This window comes from Liolophura sinensis, chromosome 6 (assembly GCF_032854445.1).
Source record: "Liolophura sinensis isolate JHLJ2023 chromosome 6, CUHK_Ljap_v2, whole genome shotgun sequence".
Classification (NCBI taxonomy): domain Eukaryota; kingdom Metazoa; phylum Mollusca; class Polyplacophora; order Chitonida; family Chitonidae; genus Liolophura; species Liolophura sinensis.
Window position 1 is genome coordinate 13,093,584 of NC_088300.1, and position 23,466 is coordinate 13,117,049.

Below are 23,466 nucleotides of genomic sequence, written 5' to 3' on the forward strand. Positions count from 1 at the left end.
AAGCAAATCTTCAGCTCTATACATAAAGTTCTGAAACTGTGAATTTGGTAATTTACGGTTAATATGCACACAGAACATCAGTGGTGGAACATTCCCCTTGTGTCACTGTGCGTCATATGCATGTAAAACTTCCAGGCTATACGTGCTGTACTTTTTGAGATGCTGTTTAACTTTAATTCTAATAAACAATTTACACAAAGTCAAGAATTTAGTAATTTAGAGTATTTAATCTGTACAAACCGAATCCACGATGGAACATCCCCCTCAAGCTACTGACATCTACACGTGTGCAAACTTTGAACTCACGTGCAGTACTTTTGAAATACCACCCCTAACATTTTTTTTTTAACTTTGTTTCTAATACAATACAGTAAGTTAGAAATTCAGTAATTTCCACTTTTTAATTTGTACACACAGAACCAACGAAGGAATATCTCCCTCGTGTGCTCTACAAGTGCGCAAACCCTGATCTCAATACTTGCAGTACTTTTTCAGATACCTTCCCTTACAGTTTCATTGTTTTCATTGTTCTCTGTGTTATTGGATACTGACACTGACACCGACGCAGGTTGACCCATAAAGTATGCCTTGTGCCCTGTACAAGCACAGCTGAAAAATGACACATGACTTTCATTGATAACATGTAGTTTAGTACTCTTCACAAGGTCACCTAGAAAAGAAAACCTTTTTAGATTATAGGTTTAATATCTGCATGTACATGTAGCATTTCTACAAGTCTGATATACATGTACTTTAAGAGCAAGGCAAACACAGACAACTGATAACTTTTCCAACAAAATACTTACAGATGCTTAACAAAATATGATTTGTTTTTCTTTTCATTTTGTGTTCTAGTCAAGCCTGGGATTTGCCACAAAATGTTTTTCCCAACATTTACTAAGCCAGCAAACCATGGTATGATCCTGGTCAGAAAGTCAGTTTGTATGTGGCATCATTCATTACATACAACAAAAAGCTCCAGATCCTGTACTTGACATCATTAGCGCCTCCTATGAATTACACGTACTGCAGACTGTTGGATCAGATTTCAACCCTCTTCTGAACACTGTATCAATTTCAACTGTGGTATCCGCACAAGAATTCACAAACACAATCAATCAAATTGAATTTAAACTCACAGTAAATACGAGATCCCGAAATTAACCATTTATAGGGCATGGTACACTTGAATTAGCAGCTCCTTTGAATTACTGCAGACTGTGGAACCAGATTTCAGACTTGTTCTAGACACTGTTTGTTTCAACTTTCACTGTGGTATCCTTCAAGAAGAAAAGTTATAAACACAGTTAATCTGATTGGCTTGTTTAAAGTCACAGCAAATATGCAATTCTGAAATTTAATGTCTTTTAGGGGATGGTACACTTTAATCAGCTCCTGTGAATTACTGCAAACTGTTGGCACCAGATTTCAACTTGGACATACAATACAGCTGCATCCTAACCATCAATCCTACATCCACTGTGGGAGGATGGACAATGTACCATACGCCCACTATATGCCCCCTATACGCCCACCCTGACCAAACACGCAGTCATCCTCTGCTTACCATATGCGAAGTGTCGGCCCACGGTCCGCGAACAGTCCGTTTATGGTAGTGCCAGCATATCATTCTACGACATTCACGCACTTGTGAGTTTGATGTAATGACATTGGACATGTAGGCCTTGCATTAACCTGGAGTTTCAAGCCGTAAATGAAGGACTAGTACCTGTACGATTTAAACTGTTAAAATAATTCTAAAGTCTAATGCGAAATGCTCTATAAATTTTTGGAACTTTATAATTGATTTTGAGCATATCATTTGCACACACGAGACTATGATATTTTGTGAAAGGTAATTATTTGGGCTATTCTAAAGTAACAGCAAAAAAATCTCTGGTTTAGATCTAACTTTTCTCTTGTGTGTTTTCATAATGCATACATTGATAAGTAGAGGAATATTCTCAAAACATGTGATACAATTTAGGACACATGTATATAGCAGCCACCATCCCACAAGTTTACATTTACATGTATACAGGGCTGCATATGATTGGGCTCATCGTGCGCAAACTTAAATTAAACACGTTTTTGTGCTTATGAAAGTTAATAAACGACAGAATCGAGAATTGTGAAATTGCGGATACAATACAGGGACTTGAGTTCAAAAGGAAACCATTAACATGTAAACCTTTATACAGTGGTTATTCAGTAGTGTGAATTTTGTTAATTGTAGGCCTTGTGTAACTCATTACATATACAATTTCAATATGTGGGTGTGTGATGTGTGTCAGCCTACATGCTTATATACAACTACAGGCACTTTAAAAAAACCTAAGTCAACAATCCTGTGTAATTTTGTATTCAACATAAAACTGTGGTAAATTTACCAACTAAGCCAACTCAAGTGTTTCCAAGAGAGTTGTACAGTGCGAACTTCAGAGAAAGCAATGTGTTGTATATGCATATACTTGTTATCACATAACTCTGCCACAAATGCCTCTGATTGGGCTTGTTATTTAATAATTAGTGAAGTAATTTATGTTATATACAAAATATCCTATACTCGAGATTCACGGGGCAAGCTTGAATCCTCTGTCCTCGAGAGAACGGTGTTTATGGGTGGCGGACCAAAACAGTAGGGGTCACAAACAGTAAGCTATTAGAAATGGAATTTTGTGTGAAATCTGTGTGCAAGTAAATACGCTGCCAGCTATCACTGTTACAGGAAATCGGTCCGTATTTAGCGTTAAGGCATGTGACAACCATGGGCCGACGGGCCGACAAGGATCATGTTACGTGTATGAAGGTACACGATCAGCATATGAAGATACATGATCGGCCTGCGAAGGTACATGGCACGGTCAGCGTATGAAGGTACATGGTCGGCGCAAGCAGGTACATGGTGCGTATGAAGGTACATGGTCGGGGTATGAAGGTACACAGTCGGCGTTTGAAGGTACATGTTTACCATATTATACGCTGAATATGGGCCGACCGTCAGTACATATCCTGCAAATTACTGCAATTGTTGGACCAGAAGTAATAAAACAGATCAGTTTGTCTATGACATGAGCCATCTGTGATGGTTTCCAAGACAATGTCTAGACTTCTTGTATCACGTCATCATCCTCTCAGAAAACTCACCCACCAATTCAGCCACAGCTTATGACTTATTTCAACATCTGACTTTTCTGGTTATTTCAACACTAATGATACACTACCAATCCAAAGCTCTTGTAACTGTGTGCATCCCATGTAGTCTTGAGAATAACCACAACTGTACTTTTAAAACATATGCCACTGCTCTGCTGTTGTCTGTGAAAGGCTTTAGATAGCTCAGTTATTGGTAAAATCTTCCAAATGGTCTGGACTTGTCCAAAAATCGAGACACCAGACATCTGAAGCATCATGTTGAAGGAAGACAGCTGGCATGGTTTCCTCAAGTAAAACTTGGGCACTGTAGAATGACAGTTACAGAGGGATAACTACAGTTATATTCCTCAGCTGGTTGGTATCCTTACTAGCTTTTGTCACTCATCTCTAACAGCTTCTTCCATGCTCTCCATTCTGTTATACTTCTGATAATATGATGGACAGAAAGACAAATTTGTCTTCAGTGTCACTGTTAAAGCCATTTGTGAATTTCTGAAGCTGAGTTATTGTCCACATGGTCGCATAGGAAATAACACTATAGGTTCACAACCGTTATGGTATACATGTATGTCTCCAGCTGATGTGATTTTCAACAAAAATCAGTCCCTGGAAACAGGCTCCAGCTAGTGTGACATATTCAGAACACACCTGAATCTGTGCAACCGTCAATGGTTGATGAAAAAAACAAACACTTCCTGCAGAGAACTTGTTGGAGACGGAAAACGTGGCACAGCTACTATATTTTAAGCCCTCTGCAGCTCTATGCGAGTTAACATCAAAAGTTAACATTTAACACACTCTGAATGCCACTAAATTGACTTTTTCAGTCTGCAACAACAACTGGATGGTTTGAACAGTACACGGTAGATGGCCTACCAACAATCTGATATTGCGGTTCCAGTGGTTTAGATCTCCGGCATTGTACATGATAAACCATACCTCCAATACGTATATGTAAACTGTGCAATATATAGGTGTGGACGGCTTGGATGAAAATCTGTAAAACAACATAGAAACTGTTATACATATATTAAAGCCTACAAAAAAAAAATATAAAAGGATGTTAACTATTCCACAATTTTCTCACAAGAACAAGTTCCAACATCCTTGATGTCATACACAGAAATACTGTTATAAATGTAATTCTTCAACAGATTTAATAATAATAATAACTAAGGCTCTTTGTATCAAATACAACTACATGTATGTCAAAGTATTTTATACTTTTGTATAGTAATTCATCAGTTTTCTCACATATGTGCAATCTATCACTTTGTTGTCTTTTTACAAGAGTGATCTTTTCCATCTGACAATGTTAACTGTTAAATGTGTTGTGCTAGAAACTCTGAAGTAAAATGACAACATATTTTGTGCCTGTTTATCTGATTGTATTTATTTATTTGATTGGTGTTTTATGCCGTACTCAAGAATATTTCACTTATACGACGGCGGCCAGCAATATGGTGGGTGGAAACCAGGCAGAGCCCGGGGGAAACCCACAACCATCCGCAGGTTGCTGACAGACCTTCCCACTTACGGCTGGAGAGGAAGCCAGCATGAGCTGGACTTGAACTCAAAGCGACCGCATCGGTGAGAGGCTCCTGGGTTATCTGATTGTAACATAAAGATATGCTCAGAATGTTTCCATTCTACACACACAATCACAAAGTCAAGAGAAATATTAAACTACAAGCAATTGTACAGGCAATTGTATATCAGTGTGTCCTCCATCCTGAGAGGTTGTGACGATTCAAGCTACATGTACAAACTAAAACACAAACATCAATTTTACATGACATGCATACATACCGTGTGATGTCATCTTGAGGATGTTGCTGCTCATGTGTTTGCTGCTACAAATCAAACTGATTCACCATCGTTCATACGCGAATGTGTTCAATAATAATTCCTGCTGCTGTCATCAACAAGAGCCAAGATTTCGTGCACGCGTTTTCCAATATAGCTATATCATGTTGCAAGTTTTTTGGAAGACAAACAGCAAACCCAGTGGTGATGGGTCTGGTGTAGTGGAATAATGAGGGTCAACAAAACGAAATATATACATGCATATTATTGTAGGATCTAGAAGCCTCATGTATTTACAGTACCAAAAAACTATCCGGTATGTACATGTACATTTTTTTAGAGTAATTAACATTGAACCATCACCGGGTGGATCTTTCAGTCAAAACTGATTTGGCCTGTAAAGAATTATGGCCACAACATTGGGTACCAGGAGACAGCAAGACAACTTCTCATGGACCACCCTGTCTGTAACTTTGTAATAATGAGATTGGTGGAACAGGTGTCAGGGTGGTGTTTGGTAAAGAAGTGACTAACATTGGTAAACACGTTTATTACACATGTACCCCTAGGCCCAAGTCAAGATTTAGTCTCAGAAAATGTTCAGTATTGCTCACCTGTTTAAAGGAGAAGAAAATTTAAATATCAATCAAATACTACTGAAAAGAGTTTGCGTTTCTTCACAGGTGCATATCATAAAAAAATTCTAATATGTACCTTAAGTTGATAAATTATGATTAATGTCAGCCCGAAAATCTGGTGTGGGCGACTTCATTTTGCCTAAGAACTAGTCGAGAAGTCTTCTGTGTTAGGGGGAGAATTGCCGTTGGAAACCGCCGAAGTGCAGTTCGTACATTTCTGGTAGAACTTTTCTTCCCAAGAGGTAGCGAACAGTATAGTTTGTTTTTCACTGGACGATCTGGAAACTGGAATGTTGGACGTAGGTTCTGAGTTTACACGGACAAGCTGGCAATTTTAACGACTCTCATTGGCTGAAAGGCAACACACCCCCAGCATTAACTACAGGATGTTAAAGATGGGGGATGCGATGAACTCAGCGATTTATGCCAGCTTTGCCGTTTTTCGGCTTTATGTGTATGGCGAGACAAATTGCAAAATTATGCAGCAGGCACCACCAGATAGACAAAAATGTGCTCTTTTTAGCCTATAGTGTCATGTTTTTAAATTTTCTTCTCCTTTAAGAGAGGCACTTCCAAGGATATACAGAATGTACAATCAATACACAGAAAATGGTGGTAAATGTAAGTAAGGTACGTATATATAAACAATGAAACAGCTGAATGGATGTGGATGAACTATAATGGATTAAGCCTCATGAGCATGGCACATGTACAATACAGGATGACTAAAGGGGCAATGTCATCTGTAAGTGTTCCATTCTTGTGACTGCTTCAGAAAAAATGATCGACAAAAATATCTGAATGTCAACAGCGGAAGGTAGGGGACATTTCTGTATTTAGGTATCCTATGGCAATTACATGTAAAATCTCAATTACTCTAAATGGTTAAAGCTCAGTATTTGGCGAGTCCAGGTCTTGCACTGAGCAGAGTACACTACTGGCCATTTTAAGCCGCCAAACAGCTTATGTGCCTGGTAAACTTACTTGTAAGTTTTTCCATGCTGTTGTTTTCTTACAGCCAAACTTCTTATACTGACAATAAACTTTCAGGTTAAGAATCTCCCGTCTTGCAGAGGAGTCTGGGTATATCTGTGAAAGAAGAAGATTTATTATATTTACAGATGACCCTACTGTCGGTGACAGAGCCCTACTGTCGGAATCCATAAACTCTCGTCCATGGCTGGCATTAAGCCTGCACCTACAAGTTAGTCCTAGCTGCTGTCAACGAGGAAAATGCTAAACGTGTGTCAAACAATATGTTCTTTTTGTTTGCTTGGTGCTATTTTTTCACAAAATAGCACATGATAAATGATACAATTTAAGTAAAGTAACTTGTTAGCGATCAGATAAACATACTTTTTCTGTAATTCCATTTAACCTGTGTTGGAATCACTCAGGTTTCTCTATACTCTGCACCAACTGGTACTATGTACTTATGCACTATGTATATATACCAAAACTAGCAGGCAGTGATCTGCCACAAAGGAAACATTTTGAAAAAAGCGATTTTAACATCCAACAGTGAAAGCACACTGTAGATGGTTTTACCAAACCAAGGGGACACATTTACCATTTCCAAATACAGGCCACTTTCACAAATCTTTGAAAATGATGATGATGTTCAGATTATAACATGAAATGGCAAAGTAATTTACAAGAAAATAGTTATCATTGAGAATAAATGCAAAGTTTTATAGCCTTGGACAACCAGCATTTACATACATGTGGATACTAGCTCATACACACGATTACACATGATTAAGTAACACATTAAGAATGGACCACTAGACACTATAAACTATTACATTATTTTGGTTTTTCCCCGATGAGCATAATTCCACGCAATCTTCCTCTTTAGCGGGGCAGAGGAGGCAGTCTCCTGACTGGAGGTATGTGTGGATACAGGACTCACAAAACCTGTGTCCACAGCTCGTCTGCATGGCATTTCTCAGCACCCCATTGTGCAGAATACAGATGTATTTCTCTGCCTCCTTGATGCTGACAAAGTCTGGGTTCTCAGCTGGTGTAGGAGGAAGGCTGGGTAGGCTGGGCAGGCTCATCATGGACACACAAATAACTCTGATTATAAAGCGTTATCTGGAAACAAAATTGTACAAGTGCAATTATTACCAGGTCTCAACTTGCTAGTAGGCATACATGCACATTCTATATGTATATGGCTGAGCAGCAAAGCTCAAATGAATAACACAGGTACACATAACTACAAAGCCATCATTCCTTTCACTATGTTTTCTTTAATGCACCAGTCAAAATATGCCTGAACATATAACCTGCTTTTCTCAGATAACTTCCACAATGTAAGCGTACTTTCAGTTTGTCGATCTCAAGCCTGGTTTCGCTTCTGTCACACTAAATGTTACCAAATGATAATTTGCCATCGCTACAATTCAATTATCCCCGTACATGTTTTATCTAAAATTTCTCTCACTTTATTATCACATAGCAGTAATAAAATTATTTACATGCGCCTTGACCACCTCTTCCCATTTACACTTTAAATGCTGTCATATGTTAGCAGCAAAATTCAGCATTTTTTTCACCTGCACCATTTTGGAATGGTCACACCATATTTATATGATGTCATGTTATGTCTTTACTTTAGCTGTTTATCAAAACTGTGTGGAAATTTCCTCTGTCATTCTGCAGAATTCGCACCATCCAGTGTCTAAAATCTTGTGCTATGCACCTGCATCTTTAATCCCATATTTCAACATTTCCATATTTAAATCAAGTTGTCCTTGCAACTTTCGCTTTGCCCAGTCATGCAAAGACCCGGACTTGACATGTCTAGTCACATTGGATTTGTGGACGTAATTTACGCCGTCCGCATAGTTTACGAGGGACTGCAGTGACTGTCCACTGATGCCTCGAATCTTTGCCTCGCCGAGAGTCTTAGAAATATGTTCCAAACACACTTTGCATTTGAGTTTGGTCAATCGTCTGACCTCACTCGTTTCATAAGTAAAGTCGCCGTGAAAATCCGGCGAAAGAAATTTTTTTTTCCGTGACAGATTCAGAAGCTGTCCCTTTACTTTTTGACATTTTCACGGGAGATCAAGTGACCATTTTGGCTGACTTTCAGCGTGCGTGTTTACGTGGAAGTCTTCAGTGTGGAGGCCCGTTTAATACCCGATATGCTACATATATTGCTATGAGCGCAGCCCACTCGTCGTACCAAATGCTGACAGTATTTAAGTGCCCAGTCACCCAGAACGTTTGACCGTTACCCATAACAAGCGGATGTTTTGATGCAATCCGACCTGGAAATCCCCTTTAGTTTACGCCCGCCCCCCCCCCCCCCCCCCAATTCACCTGACACTTATTCACGCCACGTGCTTGTTCTATATTATATCATTTAAAAGGGATGACTGTGATCAAACTTTTCAGTCTACTAATAAAAAAAAATCTGGTGAAAAAGTAACCTATATATACCTGTACACGTGTACAGAGCTTCACTTTTCACTTCAGTGAAACCACATCAAAGTTATAGTGTCATGTCCTCGATAATCGCTGATGTAGAACCTAAAACGTTTTGGTAAATGAGTACGGCTAAAAACATATTAGACAAACTTACATACATTATTTAACGAACACCTGAGAATTAAGGAGCTCACTGACTAACACAGGGTTACCCTTGTCTTTACAAATGCCATTTACAATACTATAAAAAAATGTCTAGATACAGTTTCTTACGTCCATTAACTTACATGCGTATGGTAAAATATCAGTGGGTTACTCCGAGTCACGATATGGCAACCCCTCCTTCCTTCTAAAATAGAAATGCACCTAAACCTCGCGATTTCCAGCACGATGGTGTGCAAGTTTCTTTTGATTGCGACCCATACTCCTTAGAGCGCATGCGCAATTGAGCCTAATCTCATCACTTGTGTCCCTCCGCGGAACTATTTAAACTATTCAGTAAATAAAAATTGTTTAAGGTGATGGTTAGAATCATGTTGCACATATGTAAATATATGTACACACTAACCACTTGATTCTGCCTTGGTATACGCGATTACTTCTTCGAACTCTCTTTTCATGCGGTCTTTCGTGCGCGCCGCCATGTTGAATGACTTCATTAGCTAATACGTGAGTAAATAGTTCAACTTTATTTTGGATGTTTTTGATTAATTCAGATGCAGGTAGTTTTGAGCTAGAACTGTGATTACCGGCCACTCAGTTTCCAAGCTGCCATATTTCCTGGATTATTGCCCTAAAATGTGAAAATCTGGTGGAAATCGAAGCCAAAATTGATAATGAATATTTACCTTAATTGTCAAGTTAACATCGTATATATTTAATACTGAGAGAAAACAATATAAAATTCTTTGTGCGTGTATATTTTCGTTGAGTATAGTTGTGCCACATACAAAAATGTACAGGAGCATTTTCTACTCGACACTGCAATAGAGTTGAGTTCAATTGAACTAAGGAACGCACTCTTGATGAAGCTTTGTTTTAGTATCGATGTTTTTAAAGTGGGTTTACCCCGCAGAGCATGATGGAATCCCCGTAAAAGTGGAAATCCCCCATTGGAAAGTAGGTCAGTGAAGCTTCGGTCGCATCTGACCTGTAACGTCAGTTCGAGGAGCAATAAACAAACCACGTTGGCTGTGGTGGGCCAGACATAACAACCTTCAGAAACATAGGCATGTTAGAGTGGGTGAGTGCTTGGGGTTTAACGTCGTACTTAACAACCTTTTTGCATGATGACGAAGGAGTCCTTAGAGTGCATGTAATGTGCCTCCTTTTTTGCAGGACGGATTTCCACTGCTCTTTCATCTAGTGCTACTTCACTGAGACGCCTTACCGATGGCAAGGAAGCGGCCCCCGCCCGACCCAGTATACTGATACGGGTCAACCAGTCGTTGCAGTATTCCCCTCATGCTGAACGCCAAGCGAGGAAGTTATAACTTCCTCTTTTAAGGTCTTAGGTGTGACTCGACCCAGGATTGATCCTGGATCTACCTCTCCTGAAGCAGACACTCTACCAACTGGTTAAATATAGGCATCTCTAACATCGTAATGAACATTTCTAGAAAATGGAAAGTTCTCATTTCTGCATATAAAGCTATGCATCCAACGAAATGAATATGTGTTTGATACAACAACAACAAAAATGGACATACACAAACGCCCTAATAATATAAGATAATTTCTATCAACCGGACAAAATCTCGATTTATGTTACTCTTTCACGCTGTATTAATTGGTACATGTAGGCCCTATTACGAAAAAATTAAAATGTATATATTCAGAAACAACAGGCTATATAGCACACTTCAAACCAGTATAACAGTAAAGTATTTTAGTACACCTCAAAAATAAGTTCGAAAGGAAATGATCAGTGAGAGAATGCATGGAATCAAATGTTAGGACTCCTGATGTACAGCCGTATTGTACAGGTGAGACACAACAGCGACGTGCATAAAAATGCATTCAAAGGGCAATGACTCCGCAGAGTTTAAACACAACCTGGAAATGGGTTTTCAACCAATGATGTACATGTATGCGTGTTTATCTTGAACAAAGACTCTATTTTGAAACGGGAGTTAAAGGGGCAATCTGAATAATTAAGATTTGAAAATCTTTCCCTCGTCCGCAATGGTGGCCTAAGGTTCAGACCATGTTAAATGTCTGCTGCAAAATTTCTTGAAAGTGTATCTGAAAGTCTTAACATGTCGTCATAATATGAATATTAAATACGTTTGTGAGACAGGGATTCAGTGGGAAGCGTTCGTGGGATGTTGGCAGCAAGTGATTGATTCCGTGGATAAGCGTTTTCAGCTTCAGCTAACCACAGTGTGAGTGCATCCTTACTCTTTAACAGTAAGACAGGCTGTCGTTTCATTGCATAATGTAATGATGTTTACCTCCTGGAGATGTGACACCAAATAAATTAGATCGGAGTTCATTCCACGTGCTTCTGTCAACTGACCTGTATAAGCAGACTGAACTCGTCAATCACGCCGAACTCTGTGAACATTTAATGTTCATGGAATGTAGTTACGTTTCAACCCTGGTTTTAAAGTGTTTATTGAATGCCGGTATACCTTCAAATACTATATGTTTATTATACTTTGGGATAAGTGTCTAATGCACAAAGATTGATTTTGTGCCAATTTGTGGTGCTTTGTTCGCTACAAAATATTCTCTACCGTGGCATATCAGCCATTAAGGCGTAGTATTTCTTCACTGTGCATGCTGTGTTGATAAGTTTTTCACGAATATTGATAAAAGTAGTCCGTTTTCACAACAGAGGTTATGTTTCAGTTTAAAAGTTTCCGTCAGGATTAAGATAGTATTTTTGTTTGTTTCGTTTCATTTTAGCCTTTTACCGCTCTCACATCAGGTACGCCACACATGGATGGGCTGTCGTTTGCTCGTTCTGTCATCCAAAGGATAATAAATGATGGAATGTTTTCATTAGACTTGTGGTGCTCATGTATCAGCGGTTGTCTGACTGTTTATACCTCTTCCGAGAGTGAGTGAGTGAGTGCTTGGGGTTTAACGTCGTACTCAACAATTTTTCAGTCATATGACGATGGAGGAATCCTTAGGGTGCACGTGCGTGTAATGTGCCTCCTTGTTGCAGGACGGATTTCCACCGCTCTTTTAATTAGCGCTACTTCACTGAGACGACTTACCGAAGGCAAATAAGTCGCCCCGCACAAGCCATTATACTGATACGGGTCAACCAGTTGTTGCACTATCCCCTTCATGCTGAACGCCAAGAGAGGAAGTTACAACTTCCTCTTTTAAAGTCTTAGGTGTGACTCGATCAAGGATTGATCCTGGATCTACCGGTCCCGAAGCGGACGCTCTACCAACTCTTCCGAGCGTGAGAGCGGTGTAACTACCATTCACGCTCAGATTTTGTTTCATATTCAAATCCTGCCTGCACCACGCGGAACAGTGTTTATTACTCCGTGACAATACCTCGTGTATTGGGAAAGGGAAGGAGTGAAGGGGATTGACTTACATTCAGTTTTGTTCTTTTACATTTTAACTTTTCTTACATTATATATTAATTTTACTACCAAGTTAGGAGGAATTTAACTTGGGGTACCCCTGTCTTGGAAATGTGTCTGTTTGTCTGCGTTCAAGAACGAAGTTCAGAGATCTGTAGTGCACATACCGTTCAAAATATCTCGACCAGGTCAAATGTTTTGGAAAGCTGGCATGTATATCTGCAAGAAAAATGAAAAATTCCATTGATCAAGTATTTTACATTTTCCAATAAAAAACATTTAGAAAATTATGGATTTTCAAGTAGATTTTCTTGTTTACAGCAATGTTAAAAATAGTTAAAGGCCAAAAGTGCTAAAGTATATAGCACAAGACAGGTAAGACAGGATGGGCTGAAGGGATATCTGTCATGGCGTAGTACCGGACCAATGGCAGGGATTCTAGGTCGGCCAAGGGAGTGGAGAAATGCATCTGATTGGTCAGGCATTTGAGGAAGCTGAACGGCTAGCTGACCCCACTCACCTAGGTTGATCCCAGTTCGATATGTGCATAAAGCAGGCAAAGTTCACTGAAGCTGTGTTTGAGAGACAAGGTCAAAAGAGGGAAACCAAGAAGTAAGCTCAAAAGGTTTTGAACTAGGATGTGAAAGCCATGTGTACCTGTCTATTTTCTCAATTTGTGTGTGAGGACATTGGAAACATAAAAAAATCCCAACTGACCAGATAGGTGGATGCCACACTGGACCAGATACCACAACAAAAAAACTGCTAGAGGTGTCGCAGGAACAGCGTATTATGTTCTGATGGAGAAACAGACACCTGGTGGGGCAGAGACTCATTTTCACAAGAGCAATATTCCAAAAGATCACACTTACATGTATGCTAGATACTTGAAATTGATAATTTTTATTCCATCGCCATACATAATGTGTCAGTGCACACGTCGGAGAAATGAATACACACATGCAACGACAACTACATGCCTACAGTGGTTTGTTGTTAAGTTTAAAGAGGAAAATTAACCTTGTCAACTTCAAGCCTATGCCCAAGACAGCAGCAAGTGTTGCAGCAGAGATGCCTGTTTTTGATGTTTTGTTACTGCAGGTTGATTTCATGCACATTTACCTAGTGTGCGGTGGCACACATGGGAGGAACCTGACTTGGTTTGTAAATTAAATACACGTTGGCCCTCTCTACTACTCTAGACAAGTAAATTCATCTGCTCATGTGTTTTTATCCACCTGTGTGAGGCTGGGTCCTTATATGCGATGCAAGGCATTAGGGACAATCCTTAATCACACACCCTATCTATCAGCCACATTCTCCGATTTCACCCACAGCACTCACATTTTGCACTATTTATCCAATGTCAACCCCCCAAAAGACATTTTAAAAACCAGGAACAGTGAAACGTTGCCTGTGTTTATTCCAGCCTGCTCATACACATGTACTACCCTACACATAAACTAAAAAGCTTTATAACTGGTCAATCAAGTTCCATGTTAATGCAAAGCACATTGTAGATGTACCCACCAAATATTATCAGGCTGCTACGAAATCTGAGGACACGGTGACATATTACGTGTTTTGGCACAAGTGGAGAGATCAGGCCACAGACCCCAATAAATTTTCCATAAGCGACAATGTTAACGTTTAGCGCTGTAGCTCAGCCGCAAACATTCCGTGGCCAATAGGCTTTGGTGCATACCTGGCCCAGCCTGTGAGAAATAAGCCATAAAAATCTTGACCGTCAAAATCTGGACCTTTCTATGCCGGCAGCTGGGAGGGTGCCTAGCAACGCCAAGGGGACGTCACTGGCAGCCTCATCACCACCTGTCTCCTTGTGTCCTCTCACCCGGAGTTTCAAACTTTCATCAGTAAAACCCATACCTGCGCAAAGCTTAGACAATTACCATCATTTTAATACCAAGCATGCACCTGTACACCCAAAACGGCAGGCTGGCAGCAAGAAAACACTTTACACCCTAAAATACACAGAATTACAATCTAATGAGGGTCTGTGTTCATATCAAGTACCATATGAACATAAATATTTCTCGGAAGTGCCTTACGGTCACTAGTGCCAATACGTTGGGCGCATAAGGACATAAACGTTCTAAGGAAGGGCGTTACAATCACCAGCGCCGACAGGAGGAATACCGTGGAAACCGTGATGGACAGTCGCAGTATTTCCCTAGGTTTTCATGGTGAACATTTATGAACATTGTGCAAGATGATTAGCGTGTAGTGCAACTAAGGTATGTGTATTGCTGAGTGAAACTTTTCAAAGACAGTGTTGTAGTTCATAAATATCTTTCCTTGTTGAAGATCAGGAGATCGAACACGTGTTCAATATGATTTGTGTTATTGACATTGTTTACTTGCACGTCACACAACAGTTAGCACATTAACCGATTCCAGGTTTTAGAATTGGCATCTCTTTAGAAATGGCAGATCCTGATTTGATCCTTACAGTTAAGCAGAAATAATATTCCATGAGGCCAACCCAACTTGTACATTTGTTGGATCACCTAAAAGTACCTGGTAGTTACAAAGTTCAACATGGTAGAGCGAAACTTGTTTAGAAAGTCGACCACTTCATTAGCGAGGTGTGTTCCCAAGATGATTATGGGATGCCTGTGCTCCTGTTAGCTAACCAATTTTTGTGCTCTGTAGATATACTGTATATCAGATAACCCATGGTTGCCAAGTAATCAACCAGGCTTTGGTACACCTGTATGGAGAACTGATTAAGGTTAAGGGACAAATCGGGGAAACCTCTCAGCAAGGACGTGCGGGCTTTATTAGCGTTGTTCAGCAAATTGACCAGGGACCGGCGAAAACTTACAGTGAAGCTGAAATTATACAAGCAGTAATGCGGGCAGTGCTACCAGGCCTTGGTTTGAGAAGTCACCTCGAAGGGGTCAGAGATCTTCGTCTCCCTGTCCTCAGAAGGATCCTTAGAGCCTATTTCAAAGAGAAAAACTCAACAGAGCTGTATCAGCAACTGTGTTAATGTGTCCAAAGAGAGAAAGAAGACCCACAAATGTTTTCTTCAGCAGTATTATCACCGGCCTGCGTAGCGACTCTGTGCGTCAGGAAATGAAACCATTGCTGGAAGCATCTGGAGTTGATGATGCAGATCTAATACAGGAGCTGACACGTATCGTTTCGACAGAAGACGAGAGGGAACAAAAACTGCACCCGAGTCGAGCTGGTCCTACAGTTGCAAGCGTGTGCGTAGTAGAGGAAGACAACAGTCCTGCTCAGCCGAAAGAAGCTAAGAAAAAACCTTAGCCTGGTAATTTACCTAATGACGTACAGGAACTTAAAGTTGAGGTTGCTGCTCTAACAGAGAAACTCGCTAAAATAGCAAAAGTGAATGAGCAGCAATTGTCAAGGGGTAATGTATGGAAAGGAGGAAATAGTCGCCGACCTCTGCCAAGTGAGAGACGCCGCGAATAGTGCAGGTCTAGAGGAGTCGGTGATGAGTGTACTCACTGCCATAAATGTGGAAGTTCGGACCACTGGGCTCGAGGATGTAGGGTTGTCAAACAGAATGAGGGAACCTAAAAGCGGTTGTTACTAAGGGTCCAGTTACAACCGATGGTGTCAGTAGTGTGAAAACAGTTTCCTGCGAAAATCGTGAGGTTGACAGAAAAACTTCCACAACAAACACGCATCGAGGAAAGACTGTAGCACAGTTTATTGGAAGGAGATGTCTGTTGAACTGAGTTTTGGATGGCCTCAACACCGAGGTTTTATGGGATTCGGAGTCACAAGTTGGTACTTCCCTATATCTAGCTCCAGAAGAACTTTCCAGAGCGCAAATTGCCAGGGTTATCTGACTTAATAAGTGAAGAATTTCAACTGAAAGCAGCAAATGGATCAGCGATTGCTTATCAAGGTTGGGTGGAAATAACTTCTGAGTTAACAGGTGACAGCTCAAGTGGTCATACTCCATAATTACACGTCCTTATGTTGGTGACAGATCAGTCTGGTATATCTACGCCAATCGTTGGATTCAACGTAATTGAAACATAAGTGAATTGGACCGATGGTTCAGGAAGTTTGTTAACACCTTCGGTAGTCGTAGTACAGATGGCATTACCTGATCTTCACAACAAACAAGTCTCAAAGATCGTAGAGCCCTTAGGAAGGACTTGATGATTTATTAAGCATAGTAAATACCCACGTCGTAAGATACGAATTTCAGTGAATTCATGGTGACGTGCAATGTTCTAAGAGATCAGCTCAACACTGGTGCTTTGGTATACCTGCAGCCGATGTTGGAGTCAACTTTGCCAGAGAATGTCACTGTCTGGGGTTACACTTGTAGAATGTCAGGACAATCGAAAAGTAGATGTAATCATCTCTAACCCCACCAAGCATGATATGTTAGTGAGGGGTCGGAAAACAATTGGAACATTAGAAAAAGTTGATTCTGTCATCCGAGCCGTTTCTGCATCAGGAATAAACTGTCGGATAAAGTTGAGCCCTCTGCTGTCAATAAAGACTCTCTTTACGAGGAGTGATGGCAAGTTCCAGTGGACTTATCGACTACAAAACTAACTGAAGAACAAAAACAGAGAGTAATGGAAATGTTAAACGAGGAATGTGCAGCATTTGCCAGAACTGAAGATGATGTTGGTTGCATTGGGGGCTTACAGATGTACATTATAATGGAATTTTGTACCGGGTAACGCCATGGTCAGATGGTAAAGATCGTCGACAATTGGTGCTTCCGTCTTCATACAGATCGCTGGTGTACAAGGAATTGCACGAAGAGATAGGTCATCCAGGCACCGAAAAGAGATTGGCACTCATTCGAGAGAGATTCTACTGGCCCCAGATGTTGCATGATCTTAATCCTATTTTTAACAATCAATGCAACTGCCTGAAGAACAAGCAACTAGGTAGGCCAACGAGAACGCCTCTGCAGCCTATAGTCACGACAGCCCCATTCCAAATCGTGTGTGGGGATTTCCGACACAGGGAGAAGAGCAAGGGTGGGTACGAACCCATCCTCCTTATAGCAGATCACTTCGCCAGATATGTTGAAGCCCATCCCACCAGAAATAAGAGTACCAAGACAGCTGCAACGCGTCTGTTTAATGACTATATTCTGCGGTTTGGTCTCCGTCAGCGGATACATCACGGCCAAGGGGGAGAGTTTGAAAACTGTCTGTTCCACCATCTAGAGAAACACTGCGGTTTGATAAAATTGCGGACTACGCCGTACCACCAACAGGGGAATGGACAAGTGAAGAGGATGAATGGCACGTTGCTCAATATGCTGCGAACACTCCCAGAATCACACAAGCCTGATTGGGCTACTCATTTGAACAAAGTGGAGCACGCTTATACCCACAATGATGCCACAGGTTTCACACCGTTTTTCTTGCTTTTTTGGAAGATCTCCAATAGATCTTGTTTTCGGAGTTGGACAACCTAACAAAGCACCAGCAAGTGTTACGGACTGGCAGAAAGGTATGCAGCAAGCGTTTAAAGAAGCAACACGTAACTCTGGAAGAGCCGCAACCCACTCAGAGAAGCAGTACAACAAGAAAGTCCGTGCGAGTGTCCTGAAGCCAGGCGACCGTGTGCTAGTACGTAATTTGTCGGAACGGGATGAAACGGGAAAACTCCGTAGCCACTGGAAAGAAAAAGTCTATGTCGTTGCGGAGCAGATGGGAGACGAAGCCTCAGTATATCGTGTCAAACCTGAGCACGGCGATAGAAGACAGCGAGCTCTTCATCGAAGCATACTTCTACCGTGTGATTTTCTTCCTATCACAAACCAAAGAACTACAGTAGACAAAACTCAATCAAGTCGCCCACGGTGCAATCAACGGCAGAGTAAAGAACCGGGCCCAGAAACTTCAGATGTCTCGGACGATGATGAGTATGACTTTAGTCCTTGTCAGCTTAACCGGATGATTCCGCCCTTCCTACCAAGAATGCCTTCGTTCCCGACAGCATAGTCATCGTTAACAGATCATCGGCAGAGACCAGATCACAACTTAGCCAATACACCAGCCGAAAAGCCATTCCTCCGTCGTTCAGTAAGATCTAGAAAGCCACCAGCCCGTCTGACATACGGTGTAGACGGCAGTAGAGAAGATTACTTCCTTACAGTACCTTAACTCATTGTGGTATGTTTCATAAACCCAGTAGACAGCCTATCTCCGCCAATGTTTTAAATCTGTAAAGCTCTGCGTATTATGGTGAAGTATATGATAAGCCTTTCACAATCATAAATTGTTTTATTTCAATGTGTTAATGGAAATGTTTTCATGCATGTCTTTACATGTATAACGAAAGGCTTCAAAGAGTCGCACAGTACAAGCAAAAGTTGTACACTTAGTAATGGTAGTATATTCAGACTGAGGATGTCTGGATAAAAAATAGGATGTGTGACGCGGGACTAAATGTGTACTTTTATACTTGTATTGCTTTTAGATTGCTAAAGCATGACCATAGATAAGTAACTGTTGGAGGTATTATCGCTAATTTGTCTGGCCAACACATTACAATTCCAAGTTTGTTACAGAAGCAATATTGCTCAAGTGGTTTTTCACACGATATGTTATTTGCGTGTTCATTACTGTATTCTAAAATGTCGGGACATTTATTTTACCTGGGGTGGGTGTAGGGCGGCATTTAGCTCCCCCCCACCACCCTCTTTTTTAAAAAGGCATTATTCCGAATGTTAATGTTTAGAAGTCCATTTCGTTGCAACTTTCGCAAGTTTGTAGTTACCGACGGCCACTCGCCGCTTACCGCTGGAGATGTGACTTGTGTGACTGTCGCTAAACAGAATAAATTCCTGTTTTACAGGTATGTTGGTAACTGGTCTGTATCTAAAATAATAGTTTGCATGCAGTGCCATTGCTGTACAAGTATATTTTTGGTTGCTTTTGTGAGTTAATTGTAGTTTTATGCGATAAACGACATGTAAGGCAATTGTAATGTCACCATCTTCACGCAATACCCCTGTGCTCGTAGTTAAATGTTCTTTGTCGTAGCTAAAGGTTCTTTATAATGAATGAAAACGATTCTGATTTGGTCGTGTAACTATGCATGATCGTCTGCAACATACCATTTCTCCTGAAAACAGCCATTATCGAACGAAATATTTGAAACAACGTCTCATCTTTATTAGAAGACACCTGTGGCTATTGATTACTTTCTGCTCGGTAAGTGTAATATAATTGTGTTACATCTTGACACAATTCGTGCTGATCTTTGTTTTAACTTCTTCAGTGTCGGTGACTTTTAGTGCTAAATATTTATCTCCAGTTGTCTGTAGTGTATTGCAATAGTTTGGGAATCAAATACTACGTGATTCTGCTTAAATTTGATGCGGCCACATTCTAGTTCGCATAAGGAGATACACTTTGTACCTACTGTGTAAAAATAATTCCATGCTGAGAAAACAATTATTTCACAGTGTGGATATACTTTTGGAAATTTATGCTTTAGTTTAGTTACTTCCCCTGTACTATTATCCCCCTTTATGCCTTACGGGATAAATCACTTTTCACATACCCCTTTCCTTGGGCAGAATTTTTTCCTGTAACTTTGCTCTAAGTGGATCATTCCACAACATTTGCTATTGTTATGACATTAGAATTTTTATCCTGAGTCGATTAATTCCTTAATCTGTTTTCTCAGGTACCCGACAGAACAGGCAGGATGAGGCATTACTGATATACTTTATGACAATTTCAGGAGCTCCATATTATAAACCAAATCGTAAATAGGTAAACAATTCAAGAACATTTTCTGTATCTGCCATAAAGAGATGACTCAAGAAAAGATGCCTTTGTGTTACTTTTTTAATACTAAAAACCAGCACACAAATTTTAAAATTTTGTTCTGGTAATGCTTGTGCATTTTTCTTTTGTTCTGTAGTCTTGTTTGTTCTCTTTTTTTAATTTGTCAGATAAATGTATTTCAGTATTAATTCCTGAATCTATATTTGCAGATACCTGACAGCGCAAGGCCTTGCATAATTTGTAAGTATTAGAGAGGTTACAGTGCCTGAAATGGAAATGGGTAAAACATTTGTGAGCTAATTTCCCTCTATCTTCCTGTCCATAAGTTCTTCGCTTGGCGTTCAGCATGAAGGGGATAGTGCAACGACTGGTTGACTCATATCAGTATAATGGCTCGGGCGGGGCGGCTTACTTGCCTTCGGTAAGTGGTCTCATTGATGCAGCACTAGATAAAAGAGCGGAAAGAAATCCGTCCTGCTACAAGGAGGTACATTACATACACCCTAAGGATTCCTCCGTCATCATATGACTGAAAAATTGTTGAGTACGACGTTAAACCCTAAGCACGCACTCACTCACTCACTCCTGTCCATAAGTTACAAAAAAAACTGTATACCTTGTCATGTGCTGCATTTGCAAGCTCATATAAAGTCTCGTTGTCACAACTCAAATGCTGCTTTCTAAAATAAGTACATTACGCAAATCAAAACTTAATCCTGTATAAATCAGTTGCATTCTTAGTTATTGTTTAAACGACAGTCTTTATTTCTGCATGCACTCTTCTACCATAACCATTTACTATCTGTAATTTGGCAACAAATCAGAATAAGAAATTTTCAATAATAAAATTTGTTACAGTGATTTAAACAGTATTTTTAATTCAGTATTGTTCTCATTCTTATTTTGTTGTACGAATCTAGATTGAATACTACTAACCTAGTGTATCGTGTTAAATGGACACACGTATTCTTGGAGTTGGTAGACTTATATGTACCCCTATGTATTGGGGGTTATATATATTTATATGTATATATATAGATGTATTGTTGAAGTTTTTCCACTTTTGTGGGATTTAATTTTTGTCTTTTTTTTTTTTAAATTTATTACAGTATCTGTTATGTCTGATCTGTTCTGGCCTGTGCCAAAGGACAAAATGCTGTTATTGCCTACAAGAGCGAAGCTTGATTTCCAGCTATGAAGACAACCTGGACAAATGTCTGATATACCAGAAACGTGTTGACCGGATTGTGAGTATCTGTAGGTAACATCCTACAACTTCTTGGTTCACATAATTTACAGAGTTTGGCACCTGGTCTGATGATTTGCTTTAATGGCCAACCTCCATTTCGGATTTTAAGACTTTGTCCAAATTAATCACAGTGATATTAAAATATTAATGATTAACTGTACTGGGCGATTCCTTTTAGTCTGCTCAAGCCTCATCGTCAAGTAAAGTCTGTGAATGACGTTTATGAATAATCCTTTGTGGGGCTCACCTTACAAGAAACTGATGCGATGAACTGTTTAATGATTGGTTAAACTGATTTGGTTACAGTAACATATACATGTGTGTATGTGTATGTACTGCTTACAATGTTTTCTGCATGCAGTTAAATTTCGCAAGACAAATTTGTCTTCGTAAAATATTTCTTCATGTATACTGTTGGATTTAACATTTAAATAGTTTCAGAGCTTTAAATGATATTAGAACAGTTTGTCTTCCTAAAATATTGTGACCGCTTCATCTGGCTGAGCAGATTAAAACCATGTGTCGCGTGGGGAATTTCTTGGATGGAAAGTCTACAGTTTATCCGGAACCTCCGGTTTCCTCTACCCACAAACTGACTGCAACATATAATTGCAGTGGTGTAAATGGTACATTCAGTGAAATGCGGTACTTTGAAGAACCATTGCTAGTCGCGTGTTCAAATTTAGATATCGCTCCTTCGATTGAAGGGGGGGGGGGGGGTTGTGTCATTTCATCCACATATAAACATTATATTCGTCATAAAAATTAAATTCTTTAGTACGCCTTTCAACATGCACTAACCAACTTACATCAATGCTCTAATCCTCTATTCTGCTGAATGTGGGGCATAATGTTGCATAACCGAGATGTGCAAGCTTCTAGAGTTGATTGACTTCTGGTGACATTAATGTGAGTTATGGGACACTGCAATTTAAAAGTTTTTACCGTCTTGATAAGGTTAATTGCTAGGCCTCTGGAGAAATATATGTTCCAGCCATACACAGATATAAAGACCGACATAACTGCCAAGCAATTTTTAGACAAGGAAACTTCCCCAATAGTAACAGACACGATTTAACACTATATGCTCCTACCATATGCAGAATCAACGGTCAATGTAATTGCCAAGCAATTTTTAGACAAGGAAACTTTACCTATAGTAATAGACATGATTTAACAGTTTTATGCTGTGCATCATTCGTACATACCATGCAATGCCTTCATTCAACAGTTTGTTTTAGAAGAGCTGGATGTAGTTTCTGTTTTCCTGCATATCGTTCATTTCCTGGTACAACTAGTCTGTTGAGAAGATCATAGACTATGCATAACCCACGTATTCTTGAAGACCAAGTATGGCTGGATTCAAAGCAAAGCTGCAAAACATAAATGCCCAACAAATTATCGGGTTTTACAGACATGTAAATCTAGTTTATTCAATTTTCATGTCACTGACTTACCACTGAATTATTATGGATTTGTGAAAATATTAAATATCAAAGCAAAGTGGAAACTGTGCTTCAGGAAAGAATAGCATAGCTGGGAAATGAGTAGAATAATTTATTAGGCGCCGTTTATATGTTTCTCTGTTAGAGCTATTGGCCTTTAAAAATGTTTTCATTTAAACTTAATATATACCGTACTTAACAAGACTGAAGTTTATTAAATTTCTGAGAAACAAACCGATTAGTTGTCGAAAGATACCATACAACAAACTATATACAGGGTACTCGAACGCACTCTTCTAAAGGTAAGACATTCGTCTTTCATGAAGAATTTAAAGATGTTTATTCTTAATAATCTTTGTATATTAAATTGGTAAGAATAATAATTTAAAGAAAACAAGCAGA

General features: G+C 39.8%; 1 protein-coding gene across 1 annotated transcript in view; it reads right to left on the reverse strand.

The window, feature by feature from the left end:
* LOC135466906 (TNF receptor-associated factor 3-like) overlaps positions 1–23,190 on the reverse strand; it is a 35,866-nt gene extending 12,676 nt beyond the window's left edge. The window contains exons 1-4 of the mRNA XM_064744659.1: positions 22,828–23,190; positions 12,760–12,811; positions 7,406–7,697; positions 6,585–6,689 (exon numbers count right to left, since the gene is read on the reverse strand). Coding sequence (XP_064600729.1) covers positions 6,585–6,689; positions 7,406–7,663 — 363 coding nt within the window. The 5' untranslated portion in view covers positions 7,664–7,697; positions 12,760–12,811; positions 22,828–23,190. The remainder of the gene's footprint in view (positions 1–6,584; positions 6,690–7,405; positions 7,698–12,759; positions 12,812–22,827) is intronic.
* Between the last annotated feature and the right edge of the window lie 276 nt (positions 23,191–23,466).